Consider the following 24115-nt stretch of genomic DNA (forward strand, 5'->3'; position numbering starts at 1 on the left):
TGGAAAATCCTCCCACACAGAAAGAGAAAAAGATCAAATATTCTCTCGCTTCCAGTGTTAATTTAATTAATTTTAGGACTACAAATGCTTGTTACGGTTCAGGATGAAAAATTCATATATTAGCCGCATCATTGTATAAGCTGCAGCGTTGAAAGCGTCTGAAAAAAGTCGCGGTTTATAGTCCGGCAATTGCGGTATATTTAATCTACAGTCCAGCCATGCCATAGTGAAAATCCATGTGTAACTGAAATGCATTGGAAAAAAATAATTGAAAAAAAATCTTTAAAAAACACAAAAAAAACACTCATAAACATTAAATATAACATGTAATGTTTACATGTTCACAACATCTCCTCTAACATTAATGATAAAAAAGAAACAAAAAACAAAACATGCATGAATATCGCTAGCCATTCAAGTGGCCGGGGGTTTTGCTAAAACAAATACAAAATACTATTATCTTGGTCCAACAGCAATAAACAAGGGCAAACAAGTACACACAACTTCCTGGCTCCACATTCTTCTCCTTTTTGTCAAATATGTTGTTTCTCCAGTTTTTCTCTACACACGACGCTGCATGGAGCCATTTGACTCCAGCACAGATTCGCCCCCTATCTATGCAAACTAGTTGACTTTCTAAGTAATCGTTTTGTGAGAATCGATCGACTCGCGTTTTGGTATGACCGCAGTTGATCTCGTTGAGCAAAAGTTTAGTCTGTCTATATTCCTGTGTTAGTTCCAACAGCACTATCTAAATGAAGTACCAGTTACCAGTTGATTGATCGTGCAAATTATGACATTACCGTTGCTCACCAGTTTTGCATAACATAAAAAATATCATCTGATCTCGATCAATTTCTTCAGATTGATGTAAAGTCTAATGGCCATTGTGTATTGTTCCCATGTTTGTGAGCACTAAATTGTCGAATCGTCTGTGTCGTTTCAGACATGGATTCATGTTTTTGTGTTGGTGGTCAGCGCGGGGTCGTACTTTGGCTTTGTGCTGATTTTCAGCGTTTGCTGTCTGACGTGCAGTCCTCCTACCAACCCTGTGGGTGTGGAGATGTTACAAATGTCCCAGCCTCTCTTTTACATCGTGTGTGTTCTCACTACTGTAACAGCACTGATGCCCAGGTATACACAACACATACTTAGATTTCTATTTATTTCAATTACAACGTTTTTGCATGATGTTAACCTTATTTAAAAAATAAATTGTATTCAACAACTGACAACAATAACAAATGAAACCTTTTATGGCGCCACCGTTGTCACTGTCGATTGACTTCCTCTGCAGGCTCCTGTTCCGGGCACTTCACAACACCATGCACTTACCCGGTCTGAAGCTACCATCTCACATGGCAGTGTACCACAGAAGAAGACAGCACTGGGACTCAAACCTCCCGGTGGCTAATCAGCAGCCGGAGTTTGCTGATGGCTTGTCACGTGGCTTGGAGCCCAGCACAGATTCATTGACATTTTCAGCGTAAAATCTTATAATAAAGGTTGTTTTATGCACAACAATCCCTATTTTCTCATTTGCTTTGCTTGTTGCAAAAAGAATGATTTTCATTTTTGAATAGTGCAGTTTTTCGTTCACCCAAAGCATTTTTAATTTGAAGCTTTAGACCCTCCTCCCATGTGATGTGCACTCATTCAATCCCAAAAACGTATAAATACGTTTTTAATACTTTGTCCCTCACTCCCAAAAACATATTTAAATGTTGTTGTTTTTAACTTTTTTTTTAATGCTAGAGCAAACAGAAGGCTTTGATTCAGCTTCTGACCTGAAGAGGTCGCTTAAAGCAATGGTAGTTATTATCAAAAAATGGCCATGTTGGCAGAAGAGTATAAGAGATCAGCCAGGGCTATATTGCAACAAGCTCTTTTTCCCCAGTGTTTTTTTTTCCTGATGACAGAAAAGACTCCAATCTTTCTTTTAGTAGGTTCCATGTTTTTATAGCACTAGAACACAATATTCTGTGGGGCCTTGCAAAATCAGTCAAAATTCAGTAAAACAGCTGGGAGCGAAGGGGGTTTCTTCAGTAAAAATGGCTGCTGGGAGTGAATGAGTTAAGTGGAAATTAACAACTACCAGTAGGTGAAAGATTTAAGTCGACTCACCCCTTGTACTGTGTAATAAAACACTAAGCTAAAGAAAAATGAAGAATTGGTTCACAATCCTAGAATCGATTATATGAGATTAAGTACAGTAAAACCTGTATCCCACTGAAGTGGCGAATGTTTGCGAAGTGAGCGAATGTTGATTTCTTGTCAGGGTCCATCCACCAAATTTTTTTATTTTTTATTTTTTCTTGTCGCAAGGAAGTTTTGAATATATTGAGTCACAGTGGACCATGTTCCGTGGTTCCATTGTTAAGGGGGCTGATGAGTTGTGGCCGTTAGTGGACATTCGCGATGAGGAATGCCTATAACAGGACAGACTAACAATTAACAACCAGCCCCCAACAATTTAACCCGGGGGTTAAAGCGTCCTAGGACAGATTACTTAACTTTTTGACCGCCAAAAACATTTAATAACGTTTAGTAAAATCACCATGTATGCCGCCATAAACTTTAAATGACGTCATGTAGTTGTTGTTGTTTTTGTTTTTTTTCCCCCTCAATGGGCAGTGCAACATCAACTGGTCAATGGGTTGTGGAATCAAAAACAGCCACTATATGGCGAGCAGATGGCAGCATTGTGTCTCTTTTCAATGGGCTGCCAGTGTATGGAATTACAATGAAACATGAAATCGAACGTTTTTCAAGGATGACGTGAATGATCAAAAAGCCTTTGTCACATTAAACCTAATTCACAGAGCAAACAAAAAATATTTGTGTCAAAGTAACTTTTGTGGAAAAAATATATCGTGACACAAAAGCTTGTTTTCTCATTTTCAATTTCGCTCAATGTCACTCAAATTACCTAATTTTCAAATGGTGATGGCTAAAGAACGGAATAAGGTAGAAACGTACTTTTTTATTCTAATGGAAAAATGGAATGTGATATTTCATTTGGTACTCACATTGTAAATGTAGTAAAAGCACACAATACAGTATTCTGACTGCCTTGAAAGGTGAGTTAAAATGCTTGAAATCGGACAGCCGGTGGCAGCAGAGTATAAGAGATCAGCATCACAATGTGATAAATTATTTTTGAAGGCGTGCCCAATTGAGAGCTATGTTCACTGTTTGTTACCCCGATTAGATTTATTTTATGGGCCTTTTATTTATTTCCCTTTCTTAGCAAATTATAACTTTTATTTCTTTTTCGTAAAGCTTTTATTGGGCAAAGTGCAATATCATAGTGGGCTGTATCTAGTTTTTGCTGTGAAGACCTTTTAGAGAAGTATCACTGTTTGCTGTAGAAAATCTGTTTGAGAATTGTTTGCCTTGAAGACAGCTCTAAATGCATTCCTGAGTTTTTATTGATATTGCTACATTGTTTTGCACCTTTGCCTGTTGCCCTGCTTGGCATTTTATTTTGTAGTAAAGAGTTCTTATTCCCCATACAAGAAGCCTCATGTTTTTTTTTTATTGGGAACAAACCTGTGCATTGGTGTGGTTAATTAATTGCGATTACCAAGCAGTGGTTGTGTCCCATTTCTAATCACTACACAAGTAAGGTAAACTAAGGTGGATGGGCAAAGTAAAAGAGGAGCTGGTTGCCAGCCGCACTGCATTCAATTGCGCAAAGAGACAGGAGCTAACTGACACTATTAATTACTGAGAAAAGTAACCTGTGCCTACTTACGAGGACGAAATAAGACACACGCGCGTAGTAAGTAGAGGTGTTCACAAGGAAGTTTGGCAATGACGAGTAACAATATTCCTGTGACCAGCTACTTGCACGCTCCAGCATTTGTGAACCTAACTAATAATCAGTGTTGCCGGTAACGCGTTACTTAGTACTTACTTACTTTTTTGAGTAACGCGTTACTAAGTAACGCGTTACTCAAAAAAGTTGCTTTCTAAAGTAACTAATAGTCTAACGCGTTACTTTATTCTACAAAGTAGTCTGATTAAAGTTACTGTCCAGAGAATCAATGCGTTACTCCACATTTTCATGAAGAAGGCAAACTATCTCACTGTTGTAACAGTCACAAACAACTACTGCTAACTACGAAGATGAGGCAGAAGTCATTGATCACCACACTGAATTCAGCCATGGTCTGGTCATGAATGGTTTGCACATTCAAAACAATAGTGATGATACTTTTACTACTAGTTTTATTAACCAACAGGCACACAACACAACAAAAAAAGTGTGCATTATGGACCATAAAAGTGGTAAAAAAAATAATTTATTTCCATCCTCAACTGGTCCGTGAAGCATTATGGGATGAGGTCGTCTCCGCCCTCTCGCCAAGGGGAGTGACGTCAGACAAGTTACGTTTTCAGTAGGGGTGGAACAAAAAAACGATTCGACCAACCATCGTTCGTCAAGGGGAGCTAAACGACCGTATCGGTTGCGAGTGAGGCTTTATGGTTTTCATAACAATAGCAAGAGTTCTGCGCCGTGCTCTACTTGTTTTGTTTACATTTCAGTAGCATCACCATTCAAGCTACTTCCGTGTTTCCGTGCTCGCGACACGAGTGACAACATACAAATGGAGACAGTTAGCAGAAGCCGGTGCCGTACATCTCGGTATTTCCCATTGCTATCGAGTCCTCTCGGTGCACGTGTATGTCCCGGGCCGGCGTTGGTACTGCGCGCGAGCCAAAAAGAATAACTCCCGTGACGATCCAATGCATGGATTCAAACGACACAGGTATGTCCCACAGCCAACACACCAGCTATGCTAAAAGCACACTGCAAGTATCTCATTTCTCAGTTTGTGGCTCCCTGTCAATGTCTACAACTAGCATGAGCAGCAGATAGGAGAACTGAGACGTGCCCGCGATTACGTCATCAAACTCAAAATGAACGACAGCCCAAAAAACAAAATATAAACAGTAGTGATTCTGTGGTCATCATCGTGTCTCAGATTAAAAAAACAAAAAAAGATGTCATACATTAACCAAAAATGAAAGTGATGACAAAAGAAAAAAAATTTCTTAAATACAAAAATTGTTGATTAAAAAGGGAAATGAACTTTTGGAAATATTTTTGCATATATTAAGTGGTTAAAATGTGTTTGATAGATTTATTGTTCCATAAGGTGGCTTCATATTTCTTTTGGCTGGACGGTAGGTTTATTTCATGTCTTAAATGTATGTTTCTGAAATACTTGACAATGTGCAAATATTCTGTTTAATTGTGTTGGTGTCTGTCTAAAGGTTAAATATTTATATTTAACATTAAATTATCAACCTTTTGTTTTCCTGATCCTTATTTTGAAAAGAAAAAACAAACAAACCAAAAAACAATTATAACTGTCAATAACTACTAATAAATATTTAAACTGATACATGTGTACATACTGGAATAGCGGAACAAACAAACAATAGAGGTATTTAGGGGATTTTCATTTTCAACCTGGATAGATTTTTATTTTTTGTTTTATAAAAAGTATTTACGTTACAAGAAGTCAAGAGAGACTGCCGATTTTGTTTTTCATTAAAAAAAAAACTATTTTCATGTTAAAAATGCACTTTCAATAAAGTATTTGGAACTCCGTTTCTACTGCATTATTTTTATGTTGAGATGGTGTTATCGGCAGCTGCTGAAAGTAACTAAAAAAGTAACTTTTAATCTAACTTAGTTACTTTTAAAATCAAGTAATCAGTAACGCAATTTAGTTACTTTTAAAACCAAGTAATCAGTAAAGTAACTAAGTTACTTTTTCAAGGTAACTGTGGCAACACTGCTAATAATGATGACTAGGGATGAGCGAGTACACCACTATTTATATCTGTTCAACCATCTAAATTATCTATCTATATTCGGAAGGGGCGTGGCCTACACCGCAAGTGAGTGTGGCCTGGAACAGAATAAATGCTTACATCGGTAGTATTTTTTTTTTTTTCTAATTTCACACTTAAAATAAATGGTAAAGTGTGAAATTGATATGGATTGAGCAAAAGTTGCTATAATTTCTATTTTAAAACTTTTAAGTCAAGTCAGCCTAATTGAGATTCAAATCAGTGCTTTTGAAAAAAAACAACTATTTTTTGAAGGTTTTTTTTGTATAAACTCAGAAAATATGTGTGTGAATAAATATTTACTGAACAGTGAGAATTGAGATTCAGTGTTTTTTTTATCGTAATATTTACAGCTTACACATGCCTTGGATGGTTCATTTCTACAGACAATGAAAGAGTCCCATACTGCAGAGGTCAGTTGGCTTTTTGGAGGACTTCCATCAACAGATATAACAAATTAACAATGGTTTCAGTGGAGGCAAGATGGGTGCTACGACAACTCCCTGGTTCAGCTCAAGTATGTGCGTGCGAGCGAGAGAGAGAGAGAGAGAAAGAGAGAGAGAGAGAGTGCTCGAGTGTTTTATTAGCTCGTTAAAAACACAGCCTACGTAAGTCTACGTTACGTAACAAAACTAATTCACTAAGTAACTTTGAAAGAACATGAAGTGAGCGGAAGAAAATGAATGGGAGACAAAATCTTGCGTCGTATTGTAGGGGAGGAGGAAATGAGCGGAGCATTAGCTGAGTGTGCCTTACTGGCCATCACGTCGTTGAGAAGAGAGAGAGGGAAAAAAAAAACAAGCAGCCTGCAGCATTGCGAGAAGAGCGCTGGAGCATCGGATACGGATAATAAGGAATGATATCCGTGTTATTTTCGTATCTGGAAAAAGGGTAATGAATTATCCCTACCGGATACTCGTGTTGTACGGCTATCCGGCTCATCCCTAATGATGACAATCAGGGTGTGCTCTGGAGACTACCCAACCACTTGCCCATGCGACTGAAAGAAAAAAACAGATCTACACGCCACACTGTGACAACAGTACCCTCACTTAACAGACGCCCCCTGGTGGTCCACCTGGTTTCCAAGGAATGGAGAGAACGGAAATCCCAGACGAGAGATGTATCCAAGAGCGGGGGAACCAAGAATGCGTCTCAGGACCATAACCGTCTCAGTCGACCAGACACTGCACCCACCTACCCCTCCTTCTGGAGTCCAAAATAGACCTCACAGTAGGCCTTACAGGCTGGCTCACCATCGATCACACAAGGAAGTGACAGGCACCGACGAGGGTCTGGACAGGGCCGCCTTTACATAGTCATAGGCCCCGGGGCTAACCATCAAATATAGCCCCCCCTCCCAAACCCTAACCGAGATGCTCTGCTTTGTGTGGGCTGCACATGCCACCCACTCAGCTTGGGGGTTGATTTCCCCTTGTACCCCTTTGTAGGCTCTCGACATAATGCTGACATTATCTAGCTCTGCCCCCTGCAATTTGCAGTATCAACCCCCATCTCTTCTAAAACACTTGTTAGTGACTGGAACAGGCTTTCACCAGTGTGCCTGGCAAAAATTTTACAAAGCACCCATCTGGCAACACAAATCTTAGTATAAATGTCATCTGATCAACATGGAAAATTTCAGGGGTTGAGTCAACAATTGAGAAATATTTTAACCATTTTCACTTTATCAACAATTTCAGCTAGCACTTTTTTACCCATCAGATCGATAAATTCCTCACACACATTTAAAGATAAATATGAGGGTGTTCCACTTTCCAGCATTTCCATATTTTTCTATGTGGGATTTAAAAAAAAATGGTGTTTGCTTCCTCTAAAAGCCAGGCCCCACTCTGACAAAAATTTCACTTACAGCCATGACTCTCTGAAGCACATCAGACCAGAACTGACATTTATGATAAAATTGTCTTTTTAGTTCAGAATCCACCAAACCGCATTCAGTGGACTCGTTAATTAACTCTTTTACTTCCACACGTTATCAAAAACCAACCCCCAATGACATCGGATTTTGAGCATTTTAACTAGTTTTTCGAAGCAAATAGAATATTGTATTCTTTTGCTACATATGCAACATGGGTACCACATGAAAGATCACATTCCATTCTTTCATTAGAAAAAAAAGTATGTTTCTACCTTATTCCGTTCTTTAGTAATCACCATTTGAAAAAGGTAATTTGAGTGACATTGAGCAAAAATTAAAGATACATTTTCTCCACAACAGTGACTTTGATACTAATATTTTTAGTTTAGTGATGCTCCGTCAAATTAGGTTTAATGTTACAAAGGCTTTGATCATTCACGTCAGCTTTGAAAATGTTCTATGTCATCAGATTGTGTCATGTTTCATTGTAATTCACAGCTCTAGTTAGGGCCCGAGTACCGCTGCGAGGTTAAATAAACCTGAGTTGAGTTGAGTAATTCCATACACCAGCAGACCATTGAAAAGAGATACAATGCTGGCCATAGTTAGTGGATGTTTTTGGTTTCACAACTCATTGACTCGGCTGCGCTGCACTTGGACGTTGCACTGATCACTGATATATTAACAACAACAACAAAAAAAGTTGACGTCGCTTAACGTTTATGGCGGCATACATCGTGATTTTACTAAACGTTATTAAACATTTTTGGCGGTCAAAGAGTTACTAAAAGCTATCATGGCCATGTTGTGAATGTGTCTAGTTTTCATGCTCATGTAATCTCTCATCAGCATGTTTACAATCAGAAAATCTTGATGCAGAAAATGGTGATTTACCTCTTTTTTTTTTTTTTTACCCCCAAAAACTTTCAATGCAAAGCAAACTATGTTGCCACTTTGAGGGGAATAGCACAGCCATTCTCTTTGCACATTCACCATTAGTAAGTGTTCGTCTAAATGCATGGCGACTATGGCTAGGGATCGGTACCTTTCACATTTGAACCGGTACAGTTCCAATTCTCGGTACCCAGGAATCGTACTTACCGGTACTCAACGGTACCAATTTTTCGGGACTTTTATAACTCTTTCTTTCTTTCTTTCTTTCTTATGTTATTTTTTTATTTGGGTGTTAAAAACGGGAGAGCACGGTTGATTTGGCCAAATCTCCCATTAGCCATTGTGTGCGCAAATGCGGGTCACCCGTGTTCCTTATCCCATATCAAGGTTTATTCGTTCCTTGATCGGAACATGCCGGCAAGGACCACTGTGAAAAAGTAAAAACTGTGGCCATGAATGAATTTCTTTCTTTTCTTTTTTTTTTATAGTAAGCTATTAGTTTGAAATCAATCAATAATGCTGTAAACAGATGGGCACATTATGCTGTTTTGTTTCAGGTCTGGGTGGCCTCAGACTATAAATGTATTTCCTGTTAGGCGTGCCTCTCCGCTTTCACTTCTGCCTAGCTGACTGCCTCAAAATAAAAGTTAATGAGAGAGCAGAGATTGTTGCAGCGACCCGACTAGATCTTCTCAGCAAGATGAGTTTTTCCGGTCATACACCTTCTAAGGATAAGCGTGATGAGCTCGTAAATCTGGGGTAAGACTGCCTGGGATTGTGAACTCTCCAGCTATCACACTAAAGAATAATTAACAAATCAACTACTGTAACTGTTTATTCAAAATCTCTCATTGGACTCTCCTGAAATGATTGTTTGTGGCTTTCACAATACTTTCACTATGTATTTTTATTGGCCGACACAGCATAACAGCTGTGACCTGATGGTGCTTGTTTTGGTTATTGATTTGAGTGCTACTATAGTTTTCACTTCAGTGGCATTTTGAGTATCAGAATTAGTTGGTGTGTATTTCAGCGGAACGCTTCAGTTTACTAAAGCATTCTTTACAATTGTTAGAATATTTACTAGGGATGGGCGATACCAGTGATTTTGGATTCGATCCGATACCAAGTAATACTGGGACCAAATATCACGATAGCGATCCTGAAACTGTTTTATTTTTATTTGTTTATTTTTTCAATAGACAAAAAAAACCCATTTGCGATGCTGCTGCGCTCACACCAATGGACACACACACATCTTCAAACTACCTCAAACTATTGTGTTACCAATTCCATGTCACCATGTCAACAGTGGCGTGCGGTGCCCATGAGATGTGGGCCTTGGCATTCACCATGATATTTATTTTGTTTATTTTTTGGAAAAACTTAAAACGACATACTTGTGATTTTACAGTCAACCACACTCACCATCATCAAGTGATGCCAACAATGCCGCCGCCTTGGTTCCAAATGTTTGGTGAGAAGGGTGAAGGAAAGCATGCTTGACACGGGCTTAGGAAGTAAGAGAGAAAATATAACAAATTAATTGCAAATATCAATACTTTTGTTTGGGCATCGATATTGGGTGGAAATATTGACATTTTGGTATCAATCCACCCATCCCTAATATTTGCACTGAACTTCATTTCACCTCAGGCACGTTTGGTCTGTGGGGAAAGAAATGACAGAAGTCTCTCCTATAATTTGAATTATGGCTGAGTTCCTGTTCCTCACTTAGATTTATGTTGCATTCGAGGAAGGTGCGAAGTCAGACTTTTCCGACTTCATACCAGGAAATATGCATGGGAATTTTGCTTCAGGTCCCTTGGATTAACCTGCAAAAAAAAACAAAAAAAACAACTATGGCCGTTTCTCAATATGCATTCTTGTCCGTACTTACGTCCTTGTGATGTCCTGAAACGTCATCAGTCGCGGCCCAAGTACTGTTCCATTTTCATGTATGCAAAAATCCATACGGGTCGGGCAAAGAACCCGAATCGGATGTTGTTCTTACTACGAGCTTCCTGGTTCTGACGCATTTCCGTAACTGTGTACCACATAGACTAGATGTTATAATTGCGAGTATTAATAATTAAATTAGTATCATTTGAAATTATACATGGGATTTATCCAATTTAGGATTATATTGGGAACAAAAAGGTTCTGGAAAGACACCGATGTTGAGCTGCAGGTTTTGTTCTGATTCTCCTGAAATTGTGGTACATCTATAAAAAATAATACGCGCAGACACAAATAAGAGTTTAACACTTTATTCGCATAACATCAAGAGGTGTGGAACTAACTTGACTTGACCAAAAACAATGAGAAGGCATCGAGGAAAAGAGGAGCGGGTGGCCAGCTGGACAGAGGAACAGAGGTAATATAATCTGACAAAAACACACATTTCTCAGCCATCTTATATAGACAGTGAATCGATCTGATTGGTTATGGCTAGACATGTAAGTAACAGGACTGACATGGAATTTTCTGATTGGCTCTTGACTAGATAAAGACACGAAAGACTCCTGACATCACATAGCGTATTACCAGTTTAAACTGGATGCTGTTACATCAGTTCAAAACAGACACTTGACCTAACGGTCATGAGTCATGACCCAAACATAAACCTTGCATGACCCAGACATGACACTTGGTTTAAACTAGCAAAAAAGAACGACATTCGGGAATTCTGTGTGGTCTTGGCTTATGCATACTTTCGATTGGAACAATACTTGGGCCGCCATTGATCACGTCTCCCGAAATCACAAGGACGTAAGTAAGGTTTTTAACCGATGTATGTTGTACAAACACATTTTGAAACATCGAAATAGTAGTACAAATTCATTGAAAGCTAGTCAAATGATACAACTGCGATGAATTACGGAAATACGGCAGCGAGATATGCGGGCTTGGGAAGTACGCTTCTGAGACCGGGGTTACCAAGACCCTACTTGTTCGGTCACAAGAACGTACTCTGTGTTCTTGATATTGAGAAATGGCCTTTGCCTCAAACTGTGCAAAGATAGTTATTTCGAGCCTTGTGTACTACCTGTAATATCACTTCATGGACCACTAACTTAGAAATATTTTATTGTAGATGGTACCACTATGATCTGTCCCGTCATGCTGCTGAGGCCCTCCTCTTGTCTAATGGAAGTGATGGAAGTTACCTCCTGAGAAACAGTAATGAGGGTCCAAGCTGTTTTTCCTTATCTGTAAGGTCAGTTTAAACAAACGTCCCTGACTTCCACACAATGTTGAGGACGCATGTCAACCAAGACAAACAGAAAGATACAAAAAGATGACTCAAAAGTCTTACATCTTTGTGTCAGATTCGTGAATTAGATAAGTGAAAATTTGTGGCAATTCCCAAATTAATAATATGTTTCCAATCCAACCTGCAGGGCGAAGGATTCGGTCAAGCATTTTCATGTGACACGCAAAGACAAAGGCTATATGTTTGGGTTTAACACATTTGCAACCCTTCAGGACTTCATTAACCACTTTGCCAATCAGCCTCTGGTGGGCAGCGAAACAGGTACAACAAGCACAGTTTTAGCTCAGCACAGTCATTACATAATTGTACGGTGTGAAGATTTAATCTAAAGTAAAACATGTAAGGTTTTAAAATTAAACAATTCAATTGACACACAATTGTCATTTTACTGTAATTACAGCCATACTAATCACTTTATCTTTGCTTGATGAATCCGTGCATCATTTGCACAGCTGTCATTGGTTGGTAATGGTACCCTTACATTTCCTAAAGACTCTGTACTTACTGTTGCCTATATGTCACATCTGTGTATGTCATAGTTGCTTGTTACTGCAATACTAGTATAGTTCATACTTCTTAACACAGTTTTTACATAGGCCTACTTGGCCAAAAAAGATGGTTGTGAATTGTGATTCTGAAGAGAACTGACAATGAGACTGACAATGTGCAAAACACTTTCTATAGTCTACACTGTTAAACTAGTGTTAATTTTATCAGCCATTTTTAAATTGAGTCTGTTTTAGCCCAGTTTCAGTTATCGCTTAGTTTTTTTGTGTGTGTGTGTATGTCTTAATCACATTGAGTCAACCTCATCCTGTTTTTTAGTCAAGTTTCTATAAGTGGAGGATCTTAGTCATTACTTTAGTACAAGAAAAACTTTATCCGTCTCGTTTTTGTTACGGTGGGGGTGTGGATGGAACCCAAAAGCGGAGTAACCAGACAGGGAGAAAACTGACAGGCATGAGAACAACTTTATTGCCTTGACTGAAACGTGGACTGAATGGGTAAGGCGTGGACATGACTGTCGTGGCGTGGCGTGAAGGCTTGGAATGGTGTGAAGACTTATGCCGATGTCAGACTACACGAAAACAGCCCGATTTCAGCCCGACCGACGTGTCGCGGACAAACGGGGCATGTCGTAAAAGATTTTGGGTTGTCTTGACGTAGCGTCGCCCGTGTAATGTGACACGTTCAACGACTGGTCGCCTGTTGTCCGGGACGGTTCACGACCATCACGACGAAAGTAGAATTTTTGCTCGTCTTGACGCATAATGTGACATACCTACTTCGTCGTCCGTTTGGTTCCACAGCATTGACCAATAGGGATAGGGGGCGAAACGTCAATCACACACGGAACAGCACTTTATAGCTCTTTTTAGTTATGTATACATTTGTTCATTTATTCGTTTATGTATTTATTTATTTATCCCCTGGATATTTCATGGGATGGGGCCAGACAGGTGCATCTCGAGGGGGGGGGAGCGCCTCGCTGCAGTGCTGCGGCTGCATGGAGCGCGCACGCATCCGTGCAACCCGTCAGGCAACAGCGACGTGAATAGAGGACCAAAATATATTGTGACTGTTGTTCTAATAATTTCAGAGATTTGGGCATATGAGTAGGGATGGGCACATATTTAGTGAGGATCGATCACATTTTCATATAGTCGGGCCAGGCCTCGCCGCCTTAACTGTCACCCGCTCTCACTTGAAATTTTCCCCCCTCGGAGTGAGTGGCCTACTATCCAATGCACCGTACTAAAACAAGTCAAATATGAATAAATGAAGCAGTAAAAAATACTCACACAATATAATATTTCAGTGTTTGATAAAATAATAAAACAAGATGTCATCCCGCCAGGGCTAGCTATTTTGGTGCCCTAAGCATAAATGTTTTGTGGTGCCCCCCTCCCCCCAACACTCAGTCCGCACACCCCATCACCCCTCCCCTGGTGGAAATGAACTGATTTGAACTGTATTTGTCAGTTTTGCTATATTAAACAAAATAACTTGTAAGTAGGGCTGGGCTTGAAATATCGATATATCGCTATCATATCGATACACCTTTTCATATCCCAATATCGATACATAAAACCCTGTATCAATATATCGACCCCCCCATTTTTGTCTATTTATTTACACAGCCTGTGCTGTGGTTGTAATTTATTTAAATTATTATTTATTGTTTTTATCAGGCCATGTTAAATGAAACAGATTAATGTAACTGCAATGGATTCAATTCCTAATGTAAATATTCATATTCTTACTAATGCATTAAATTAGAGCAAGAAGTTTCTACTCTTTGCAGCATTGGTACTTTTGACTGTCTAAAATATGTGCTGCATGAATTCCTCAACTGAATCGAAAATCGTTGTGAATCATGAATTGAATCGGGCCCTTGTGAATTGAATTAAATCGATTCTGGAAATCTGAATCGATACCCAGCCCTACTTGTAAGTGTCAATATTGAAGTTTTAAAAATGTTCACAAAAATAAGTGATAAATAATAAGTCTTTCTAAAACTAACGACACCAAATACTCAAATAAATAAAGCTAAATGAATTAAAATAAAACTCAATGCCACTACTATTAACAAATAAACATCTGGAAATAAACAAAGTGCAAGCAAGTTAGTAGAGGCCCTACAGAGGCACATGTCTCCATTTCTGGGCTGCAAAATCGGCTATCAGGTCATCATATGACAGCTTTTGTGCAATTTCCGCATTTATGAAATGCTCCTTGAACATATTGAAGCATTGATCCTGTATTCAGAAATATATTATAATATATAAATATAATATTCAGGGATTCTACAATGAAATATGGTTTTGAACCAACCATGGTACAAACATTTTCTAAATTGATTAGGATGATGGTATTGTGCAGGCCTATATTTAAAACACAGGTACATGAAAATTTTCATAATCTACCTTTTTAGAGAAGGACTGATAGAGCACTATGTAAAAATTCTGGACATAATGTTAAAACTATGAATATGAAATGAGGAAATCTATTTAGCCTTAAGATGATTATTATTATTTTCAAATTACACTTTCACCCGTACATGCCGCTCTTGGCCGTTCCATGTGAAACAATATTGTCTCGTCACATTCCATTTAACATACCGTATAATGAACGTGCTGGTCACAACCATTCCACTGCGGCGGTTTGGAGTGTTTTTGTTTTGTTTTTTTGCTAACTGTGGTCATGTAAACGTAGCTGCTACAAAATAAACAAATTGTCATACCTGCAAGTGACGCGCGAGCATCATCTCATTGTTTTTTCTTTTCCTCTTTTCCGCCCCCAATTCGTGATGCCTTTTTGATGACATGTCCAGATATCCAAGAATAAACTTCTGCCAAATTTGCGATTGAAGCATAAAGTGCACCCCGCACCCCTCCCCCTTTCCCGAGTAGTTTGCTTCGTTGGAGCAAAAGTGCACCCCGCCCCCCTCCCCCTTTCCCTAATAGGAACAAACTACAGTACTAGGGGAGGGGGGGGGGGCACCAACGTAGACCAGCGATACCGCTCGTCGAGTATATAATGCTACGTTATTTTTTGTATTTATTAACATGCTTTACAAGCTTTTATTTTAAATATTAGACACTGATATTATAATTACTAATATGATTATTTTTACGGGCTTGATTTGTTTTTTGGTGCCCCCTTAGGCAGTTGGTGCCCTACGCGCAGTGCGTGATAAGCGTATGCGGAGCGCCGTGTCTGCATCCCGCAAATTAATTAACAAAATCAGCTATATTACCCGGCGCATAAAGGCCTAAATAAATTAAAATACAGTGTTGGCTACTAAATCATATTTTAAACACTATTGAGGAGCAGGGAGCGTAAGCAATGCGCTCACATCACACTTGGCCCATGTGTGCTCCATTCACGCAAACACTCCCTGTCCGTGCCGCTTTTTTTTTTTTGTTCTTTTTTTTTTTTTTTGTCCCACCTCCCCGACAAACAGTGGCCGACGCATCTCTCTTGGCAAGACAACACGCGATGATCGGCTGGTTTCTTGTCGCGTTCAGACGTGTAGTGTGACTACACGCCCCGTCCACGACACGGAGCGAATTTGTCGTGTAATGTGACAGTGCAACTGTCGTGTAAGACAAAAAATCGCGTAGTCTGACATTGGCATAAGCGTGGTGTGCGGACTGTGTAGACTTGGCATGGCGTGCAGACAATGTGAACTTGGTGTGAAGACTAAGTGAGACTTGACCAGAACGTACGATAAACTTGACCTGAACGTGGAAAACGAGCAACACAGCTTAGTAGACGAGACGAGACGAGACGAGACGAGACGAGACGAGACAAGACAAGACATACACTGCAACACAACATACAGTGCTCCCACACCCGCGTGAAAGAAACACCACTCCCTTATACCAACACTAATGAGACACTAACAGAACACACCTGGGAGACACAGCAGACAGAGGGCGCTAATTAGGTCGCACAAACGGGGAGGGGTGACACACACAGGTGGACAAGGTTAACTGACGAGACTAGGGGAGACAAAACCAGACAACAGACAACATAAACACCTAAAACTAAATAAAACCTCAACCAACCAAAACCGACCATAACAGTTTTACTCAACAAAAACTGTTAACATTTTAGTGTAGTTTTAGTCAGGACAAACATTTTACAGTTTTACTTTTTCTTTTAATTATGTGTGGTATATTATTTTATTTTATCAAGATGCATGGGCTCTTTGCACAAATCTCTCAACTCAACTCAATACCACTCCTTCATTTCCTGTCTTTCATGAGTGGGCAAACTGATTAATCCAGGTGTGCCTGGTCTCAGTAACCATGACGACAATGGCCAGACACACCTGGATTAATCAGTTTGTCCAATCATGGAAAAACAGGAAACAAAGGACTGTTGTTAATGCTGTATTCGCGCATGGTCGGAAGTCGTACTTTTCCGGGCTCAGGTGGAGGAGTGGAACCATGACTTGCCTTCATGACTTGGCGTGGGTTCACTTCTCCGCCTGGGAGACCATGTGCGGCTTACGTGATGTGAGTGAGTGAGTGAGTGAGAGTGTGTGAGTGAGTGATTTAAAAAAAAAAAAAAAAAAAAAAAGACTTTTCCGAGTTCAAACCAGGAAATGCGTACAGGAACGCCACTGATCTGAATAGATGACTGGATAGCCGATAGCCCATACAGCCCCGTGCAAGCCGTTGAAGTCACAGGGCGGCCATCTTGCTCCTCCCTCCCTTGCAAGCAGACTACTGTATAAACTATACGGTATATGTACAGATGAGACATCTAGGCAGTTAGTATAAGGTCGGGGGGTTGTGGCGGCGTGGTCACTATTTTTTAGCAAGTAAAAAAATAAATAAAAGTTTTGCTGTCAAGATGCCAAGAAAATGACGTAGTCAGCCACATGTGGAGGTTTGTTTACATTTATTGAACCAATGATATACGAGATTTGTAACTCTTGGCCAATTACATACCAGTTGTGACAAACGTGGGGTGGGGCTGATGTTGGGTCACATAAATGCTAATTTCTTTAAAAAGGAGGACAAACCAGCATCCTGCTTAGAGTTGTGCAGGATGCAGGACATATCACTGAAAATTAGGACTGTCCTGCCCAAATCAGGACGCCTGGCCACACAGTGTTCCCTCGTTCCCCCATAGAACAGCGAGGCAGTGAAAAGTGAACCGTGTTATAGCAAGGGAACACATTATTTAAAAAAAAATAAAAAATGTCCTCCTTTTTGTGGCCACCCCACTGGCTACCTTACACTCTCTGACATTGTTGTTATGCAGCAGCGAACGACGCATGTACGTCCAAATAAACACCATGACCTTTGATGTTACAGATTATGTCATCACATCCCTCCAATGTCACTTTTGCGGCATTTCACATTTTTATCAAAGAATACACCGGTAATATTGTATAAGGTATGATATGGGACACCCCTAAAGGCTGCTATCATTTTGGAGAAGAGCTGTTCTCCAAAATCACCCCGCCTACTCGCCCAACCCCACATAATTCATTTGGGCCTAAATTCAAAAGGAATGGCTGATTTTCATCAATTAATTTTCCGTATTCACTTTTGTCCTTTTAAGTTATTTCAGTCACTATTGATATGTTATCCTTTCTTTAATATAAAAGTACCAATAATTTTGTTGATGTGTTTACATGATCAAACGCCATACTGTATAATGAGTAAACAAACCCCTTTTTCATTTACAACACGAGTATTAGGAGTAAACAGAATCAGTAACAACTACAACTGCCTGAGACCACTGAAAAGTGCTCACCATTATTGAGAAAGAGCAGTGCAAGTACTTATACTTGTGTAAATATATGAGCGCACACAATGTTTGCCAATGTGATAAGTGCATGACTAATAAATAAGGTTCTTCTGGTTTTGGCCAATAATAAATTTCTCATTATTAACATTCACATTTCATCACATTAATTGTTGCTCATGACAATTGGAGATATAGTTGAATCAAGCATTCTTTTTGACATGGTTGGTGCTCTTTCTCATCATCTCCTCGTGTCTTAGGAACGCTCATTGTTCTCAAGTATCCATACCCATGGAGAGTGGAAGAGCCATCAATCTACGAATCTGTGCGGGTTCACACAGCCCTGCAGACTGGTCGCACAGAAAATGATCTTGTGGCAAATGCTCCCTCGGTATGACATGCAAACCCTCCATGTAATGATTAACTATATGACAACCGGGGTGTTATGATCATTTGTTCCCAAAAACGTATAAAAACGTTCTATTTTAAAATATTGTCATGGTCCCAAAAACGTCTTTATACGTTTTTTTATTTTATTTTATTTTTTTATGCTGGATCATACTGTAGGCCTTGATGCAGCCTCTGACCTGAAGAGGTTGCTTAAAGCAATGGTAGTTATTCCAAAAAAAAAAAAAAAAAACGGCCAGCGGGTGGCAGCACAGTATAAGAGATCAACCAGGGCCATGTTACACCAAGCACTATTCCCCAGTATTTTCCAAAGGTTTGTGAATAATATGAAACATAGCTATATTCTAATGCTAATTGCTACAAAATGGAAAAAGATACAAATGTACTTTTTTTTTATGAAAGAAGAGACTAATGTTTCTTTTGGTAGGTTCCATGTTTTTTATAGCAATAGAACACAATATTCTGTGGGTCTTGCAAAATCAGTCAAAATCCAGTAAAACAGGCGGAAGAGAAGGGGGCTGCTTCAGTGAAAATGGCTGGGAATTAAGGAGTTAAAAGAAAGGTCTACTGCTTACTGTTGCTAGCTGGAGCAGCAGCACAAAAGCAGTAAATATTCTCCCTGATGACTTAAAGTGTAGAGGCAGATCATGTGATTTAAACAAATTCCCTGTATTGTATTCAGCAGGTAGTAGCCCATTTCATGTTATGTGAACGGTGTATTTTGTAGCAATTAGAATTCCAATAGCCTCTCATGTGCTCCATGTGTGTGGGTGTACATGTTAATGTTCGAAGAGGATTGTGACTTATTAGTTCTGCTAAGCCTTCCTACTTTGTTGTTGTTTTGCCACATTTCTCCCCAAGTCATTTTGACTTTTGAAGCTCCATTTTCACTCAACATGAATGGTAAGGTGCAGGGAATACTATTTCATACTACAGTATGGACACAATGCACAAGAGAGCTGTGATGTATTTCCTGGAAAATCTCATAAGGCACCAGTTTCCAGTAATGGTGGGCGCCCGAGTGTTTTGAAGGGGGAGGTGGGTTGTTGCTTGTCATGACATCGAAGAAGACTAAATTTCCTTTCCAGAGAAGAAAGGACAGTGGATCGCACTAGATCGCAAGTATAGCATGCAGTTTTACTCAACTCTCTCATGCATGACCAATGTTTCCGCTTGTTTCAGCTCAACTTTATAATTAATAAACAGAAAAAAAGTTGTTTTGGTGGACTACATTAAATTTATTAATGTTCAACATTTGTCCAACTGACACAATTTCTTTTGTGTCCAGCTGCCACACATTTTTATTAGCTATGTAAACGTCTATTGACGATTTAGGCATCTGTCAGACATAACAGTACTGCTTGCTAAGTTCTGTAAAAGCATTACAAGATGGAACATGGAGTCTTAAAATCTTTGAACATGTTCTATTGAACATAGAGCAACGGAATGAGCCCGACAGGACACTGAACGTGAGTATTGGCAGTTTGTCTTACGTCGAGTTGGTGTGGAGCCTCAGAGTTGTTTATTGATCGGTTAAATCGAGCTCTAACTGTCACTTCGCCTGACAGGCAGTTTTTACTTGACACTGAAAATTACAAACATTCTGTGATCACAGCAGTCTGCCTTAAAAGCAAAACCATTAGTCTTGGGTCATGTCATCCTGAAAATGAGAAAGCTTCAAACATTTGTGAGATGTTGGCGCTAGCATTAGCAACCTACCGAATCCAATGATGCAAGAGCAAACCAAAAAATTAAATCCTTTGTCCATCAAGCTCTGTGAAGTTGAAGTCACTAAACGAACAATTCACCTCACATCATTTACTGAGATGTTGGGAAGCTCCAGTAGGCAGCAACTAAACTCAGATGACTCAGCCATCTTCACATTAGCAGTGTAACTAGTCTCCGCCGCAACCGGGAACTCCGGTGCCTTATGACATTGAATGCGGAAGTGCAGCATGCATATGGTCCGTTGCCCCAAAATCATTTATACCCAAAAAAAATGGCCTAACTGAAACTACAAGTAACAGACTCAGAACATCAAACACAATGAAGCTAATTAAGTTTAAAAGAAAAAAGGATCTATTGAATAGCAAAGTTGATCTGAGTTTTCCTTTTAAAATTCACTTGTTGTGTTTCCAGCTTGGTACAAAGGAAGGCTATCTACTGAAACAAGGAGCAATTGTGAAGGTATGGGCAGCAGACAGATTCTAGCTATGTCTTATGTACACATGTAAACATTTCATGTATAGAGGAGTAATTTCACGTTTCATATAATGAATATTTGGTTTACAGAGCTGGAAACAAAGGTGGTTCACACTAAGCAGAAATGAACTGAAGTACTTTAAAGACCAAATGGTTAGTTTCTGTTCTGCATCATTAAATGGTTTACAACCGTACACCTCCAGCACGGTGTCAGCTTGATTGTTTCTTTGGCAGTATGAGGCGCCTATTCGAACACTTGACCTGAAGGCATGCTCTGCTGTCCAGTTTGACTACTCTCAAGAAAGAATCAACTGTTTTTGGTAAGGGATAACTTCATTGTTGATTGTTGAATCAGTAATCATTGAGGGGCTCAGTCCATGGATATTTTCTGGCTGTCTAATTTGTAAGAAGGCAATAGCCAGATTGATAAATGTGATTCACTCAAGGGAGTTCTTCACATTATCAATTGGACTGAACGATGTGCCATGGACGTCTTGTTATCTTGCCAAATTACAATATTGCAAATTATAACCTTCCTGTACTTCTTATATTGCCTCCACAGTCTTGTGTTTCCCGAGAGAACATTTTATCTGTGTGCAAAGACTGGTGTGGAGGCAGATGAGTGGATCAAGATTCTCAGATGGAAATTGGTGAGCTTTTCTATGCTTCTTGTTACACACTATGCTGTTGGGAAGAATCACATTTAAACTAAAAATCACAGTACTCCATGGCCTCCCCTAGTGTAGTTCTCTGACCAATGCATGCAGACTTAAAAAAAATAAATAAATCCAACTGCACTTTATAAGCGTTTAGTTGAATTGTAGGGGAAGTTGCAACATAAAGTAGTTCATGAATACATTTACAGAAGTTCCAGTGTCTGATGGAGCATTTGTGCTACAAATCAGCACAAGCATTTGAAAAGTAATGTCTAGTGTTTGTTCCGATACTGTTTTTTGGCCCCCGATACGATACCCAGCTTTGGAGTATCGGCCGATACCATACCGATACTTAAGGCTTTTTTTCCTCAACATGAAAAAGCTGTCCTGCTATTGGTTCAGAGTATTCAAGAGCCAATAGGATATCTTAGATCGGCATGCAGTGAACATGTCACATACCAGTGAATGTCGTGCACGAGCAAGACACAAGATGCTGCATCCAAAATCCTATATTAGTGTTGGAATTAATGGTATCGGCATGTTACTTGTGAGTACTCACCAATACCGATACCACTGTTTTAATGCAGTATCGGCACCTCTGCCAATACCAGTACCGGTATCGGAACAACACTAGTATGTCACACAATATTGTCCCTTGAGCAAAGTTTAACCTACATAATTTGAAAAATGTTGCTTTATGAAACACTTATCCTCAAATGGTACAAATAATTTCATTTTTTCCCCCCCCAGTCACAGGCACAAAAAGGTCAATGAGTGAACGGACTGGAACATCACTGGAGAACAGGCCAAATTGAAGGAGGGACACTGTCGTATTTTGTAAGATGCTACTTAAAAAAAAATGCTATCATGACATTCCTTTCTTTTGCTAAAGGATGATGGGTCATAAATGATTCAACCAAAAAGTAGGCATTACAGCCCTGGCCATATTTTGTGATGTGATTGATCTGTGTTGTGTAGTACATTCATTGTGGGAGTGCGTGGATGTGTGAAGCTGCTGTCCTTAGTGTTTTGTGTGTGTGTGTGAGCGGCCCTTTCAGCAGGATCTGTGGAGACTGTGGTGGTGGGCAGCGATTGGCAGGGGAGGCGCAAGCTGCGCAGAGAGAAGTGGCCCTTTGATTGGCCGATCCGTAACGGCTGCATATTCAAAAAGCCTCCGCAAAGTGACAGCCACCGGCGATGAATTTGACAACGGCAGTTCCTCAGTTTTTGTGCTTGATGGATACCTTAGTTCTTTGTGAGACCTTAGTTGGAAGTTACCTGATTTTTTTTTTTTTTGAGAGAGAGAGAGCTCGAGAGAGCTCAGTATTATTCATTCGGCAGTCTTCCTGAGTCAATATGTCATCATCATCATCATCTTTTTTTTTTTTTGCATGCGTGCATGCATGTGACTTTGTGCTTTTTTAATTCACCTGACACCTTCACTTTAACCGGATACTTCAGAGTCGCGCCCGAGTCATGTAGTTGTCAGGAGACCAGAGGAAGGATTAAGGGAAGAAAGCTAAAACAAATGTTGAAATCCAGCACCAACCAGATCAACCAGTTAGCTGATGTTTTTTGTATTAGTTTAGTTTGGTTAGTCCTTAGTGTGCGTGCCATTTGCTACCTCTTGTTTTTGAATGTGTTTTTGTGAATCCTTTTATGCAGATTATTTTAAATACCTTTTGTGTAAATATGTTTTTTACCTATGGCCTCTTTTTGTTAGAATAAATTGTAAAGTACTGATAGCTCCATCCGTTTCTTTTTATAGATATTGCACTGAGGGACCGAGAGGTTTTCCTTCCTTATGCTACACACCTCACCCTAGACTAGTGTTTCTCAGTTCCGGTCCTCAGGCCCCCCTAGCCAGCCTGTTTTCCATGTCTCCCAATTGCAACGCAGGTGAGGATCGTTATCAGGCTTCTCCAGAGCTGGCTAATTAGCTGTCTTTGGAATCAGCTGCATTGGGAATTGGGAGACATGGAAAACAGGCTGGCTAGGGGGGCCTGAGGACCGGAATTGAGAAACACTGCCCTAGACGCATGCGTAACATATTTTGTATCTCATGTCATTGCATTGAATCATGGGTAGGCAACCCTGGTCCTCAAGATCCGCCGTCCTGTGTGTTTTAGATGTCTCCCTTCTCCAAAACAGGTGAGGATCGTTATCAGGCTTCTCCAGAGCTTGCTGATAAGCTGATCATTTGAATCTGTTGTGTGCTGAAGGGTTGGATCCCAAAGCGCAGACACAAATAAGGTTTTAACTATTTATTCACATAAATTGACTAAACGAAAAACAACGAGAATGCATCGAGAATCACGAGACGCCAAGCCCCCTTGGGCTGCGGAGAATCACAGAGGACAGTGAGCAATAATCCGGCAACCACACACATTTCTCAAAAAGTTATATAGACAGTCAATCAATCTCATTGGTTGTGGCTAGACATAGTATGACATGGAATTCTCTGATTGGCTGTTGACTCAGCAACGCGACCAAAGATTCTTGACATCATATAGTATTAAAGACTCTTGACATCACACATTACATAGCATGAAAGGTACACTCAGTATTATACAGTGGCATCTAGTGGTGAAATAAAAAGTCATTCATTTAAAAAAACAAACAAATGTTTGTGTTAGTAGTAAGTAAAAAGATATGTTG

General features: G+C 39.7%; 2 protein-coding genes across 6 annotated transcripts in view; both read left to right on the plus strand.

Annotated features, from left to right (window-relative positions):
- Window positions 1-1524, plus strand: part of atp10d (ATPase phospholipid transporting 10D) — a 71757-nt gene extending 70233 nt beyond the window's left edge. For all 5 annotated transcript variants that reach the window (XM_077539880.1, XM_077539876.1, XM_077539879.1 and 2 more), the window contains 2 exons: window positions 947-1134; window positions 1298-1524. In XM_077539880.1, coding sequence (XP_077396006.1) covers window positions 947-1134; window positions 1298-1490 — 381 coding nt within the window. In that variant the 3' untranslated portion in view covers window positions 1491-1524. The remainder of the gene's footprint in view (window positions 1-946; window positions 1135-1297) is intronic.
- Window positions 1525-9265: 7741 nt separating this feature from the next.
- dapp1 (dual adaptor of phosphotyrosine and 3-phosphoinositides) lies at window positions 9266-23202 on the plus strand. Its single transcript, XM_077538859.1, has 9 exons — window positions 9266-9403; window positions 11742-11864; window positions 12049-12182; window positions 18452-18582; window positions 20739-20786; window positions 20892-20954; window positions 21036-21121; window positions 21364-21451; window positions 22208-23202. Exons 1-9 carry the CDS (start codon window positions 9345-9347, stop codon window positions 22229-22231), a joined length of 756 nt encoding a protein of 251 aa, XP_077394985.1. The 5' UTR covers window positions 9266-9344; the 3' UTR covers window positions 22232-23202.
- Window positions 23203-24115: the final 913 nt, after the last annotated feature.

This window comes from Festucalex cinctus, chromosome 12 (genome assembly GCF_051991245.1).
Source record: "Festucalex cinctus isolate MCC-2025b chromosome 12, RoL_Fcin_1.0, whole genome shotgun sequence".
NCBI lineage: Eukaryota > Metazoa > Chordata > Actinopteri > Syngnathiformes > Syngnathidae > Festucalex > Festucalex cinctus.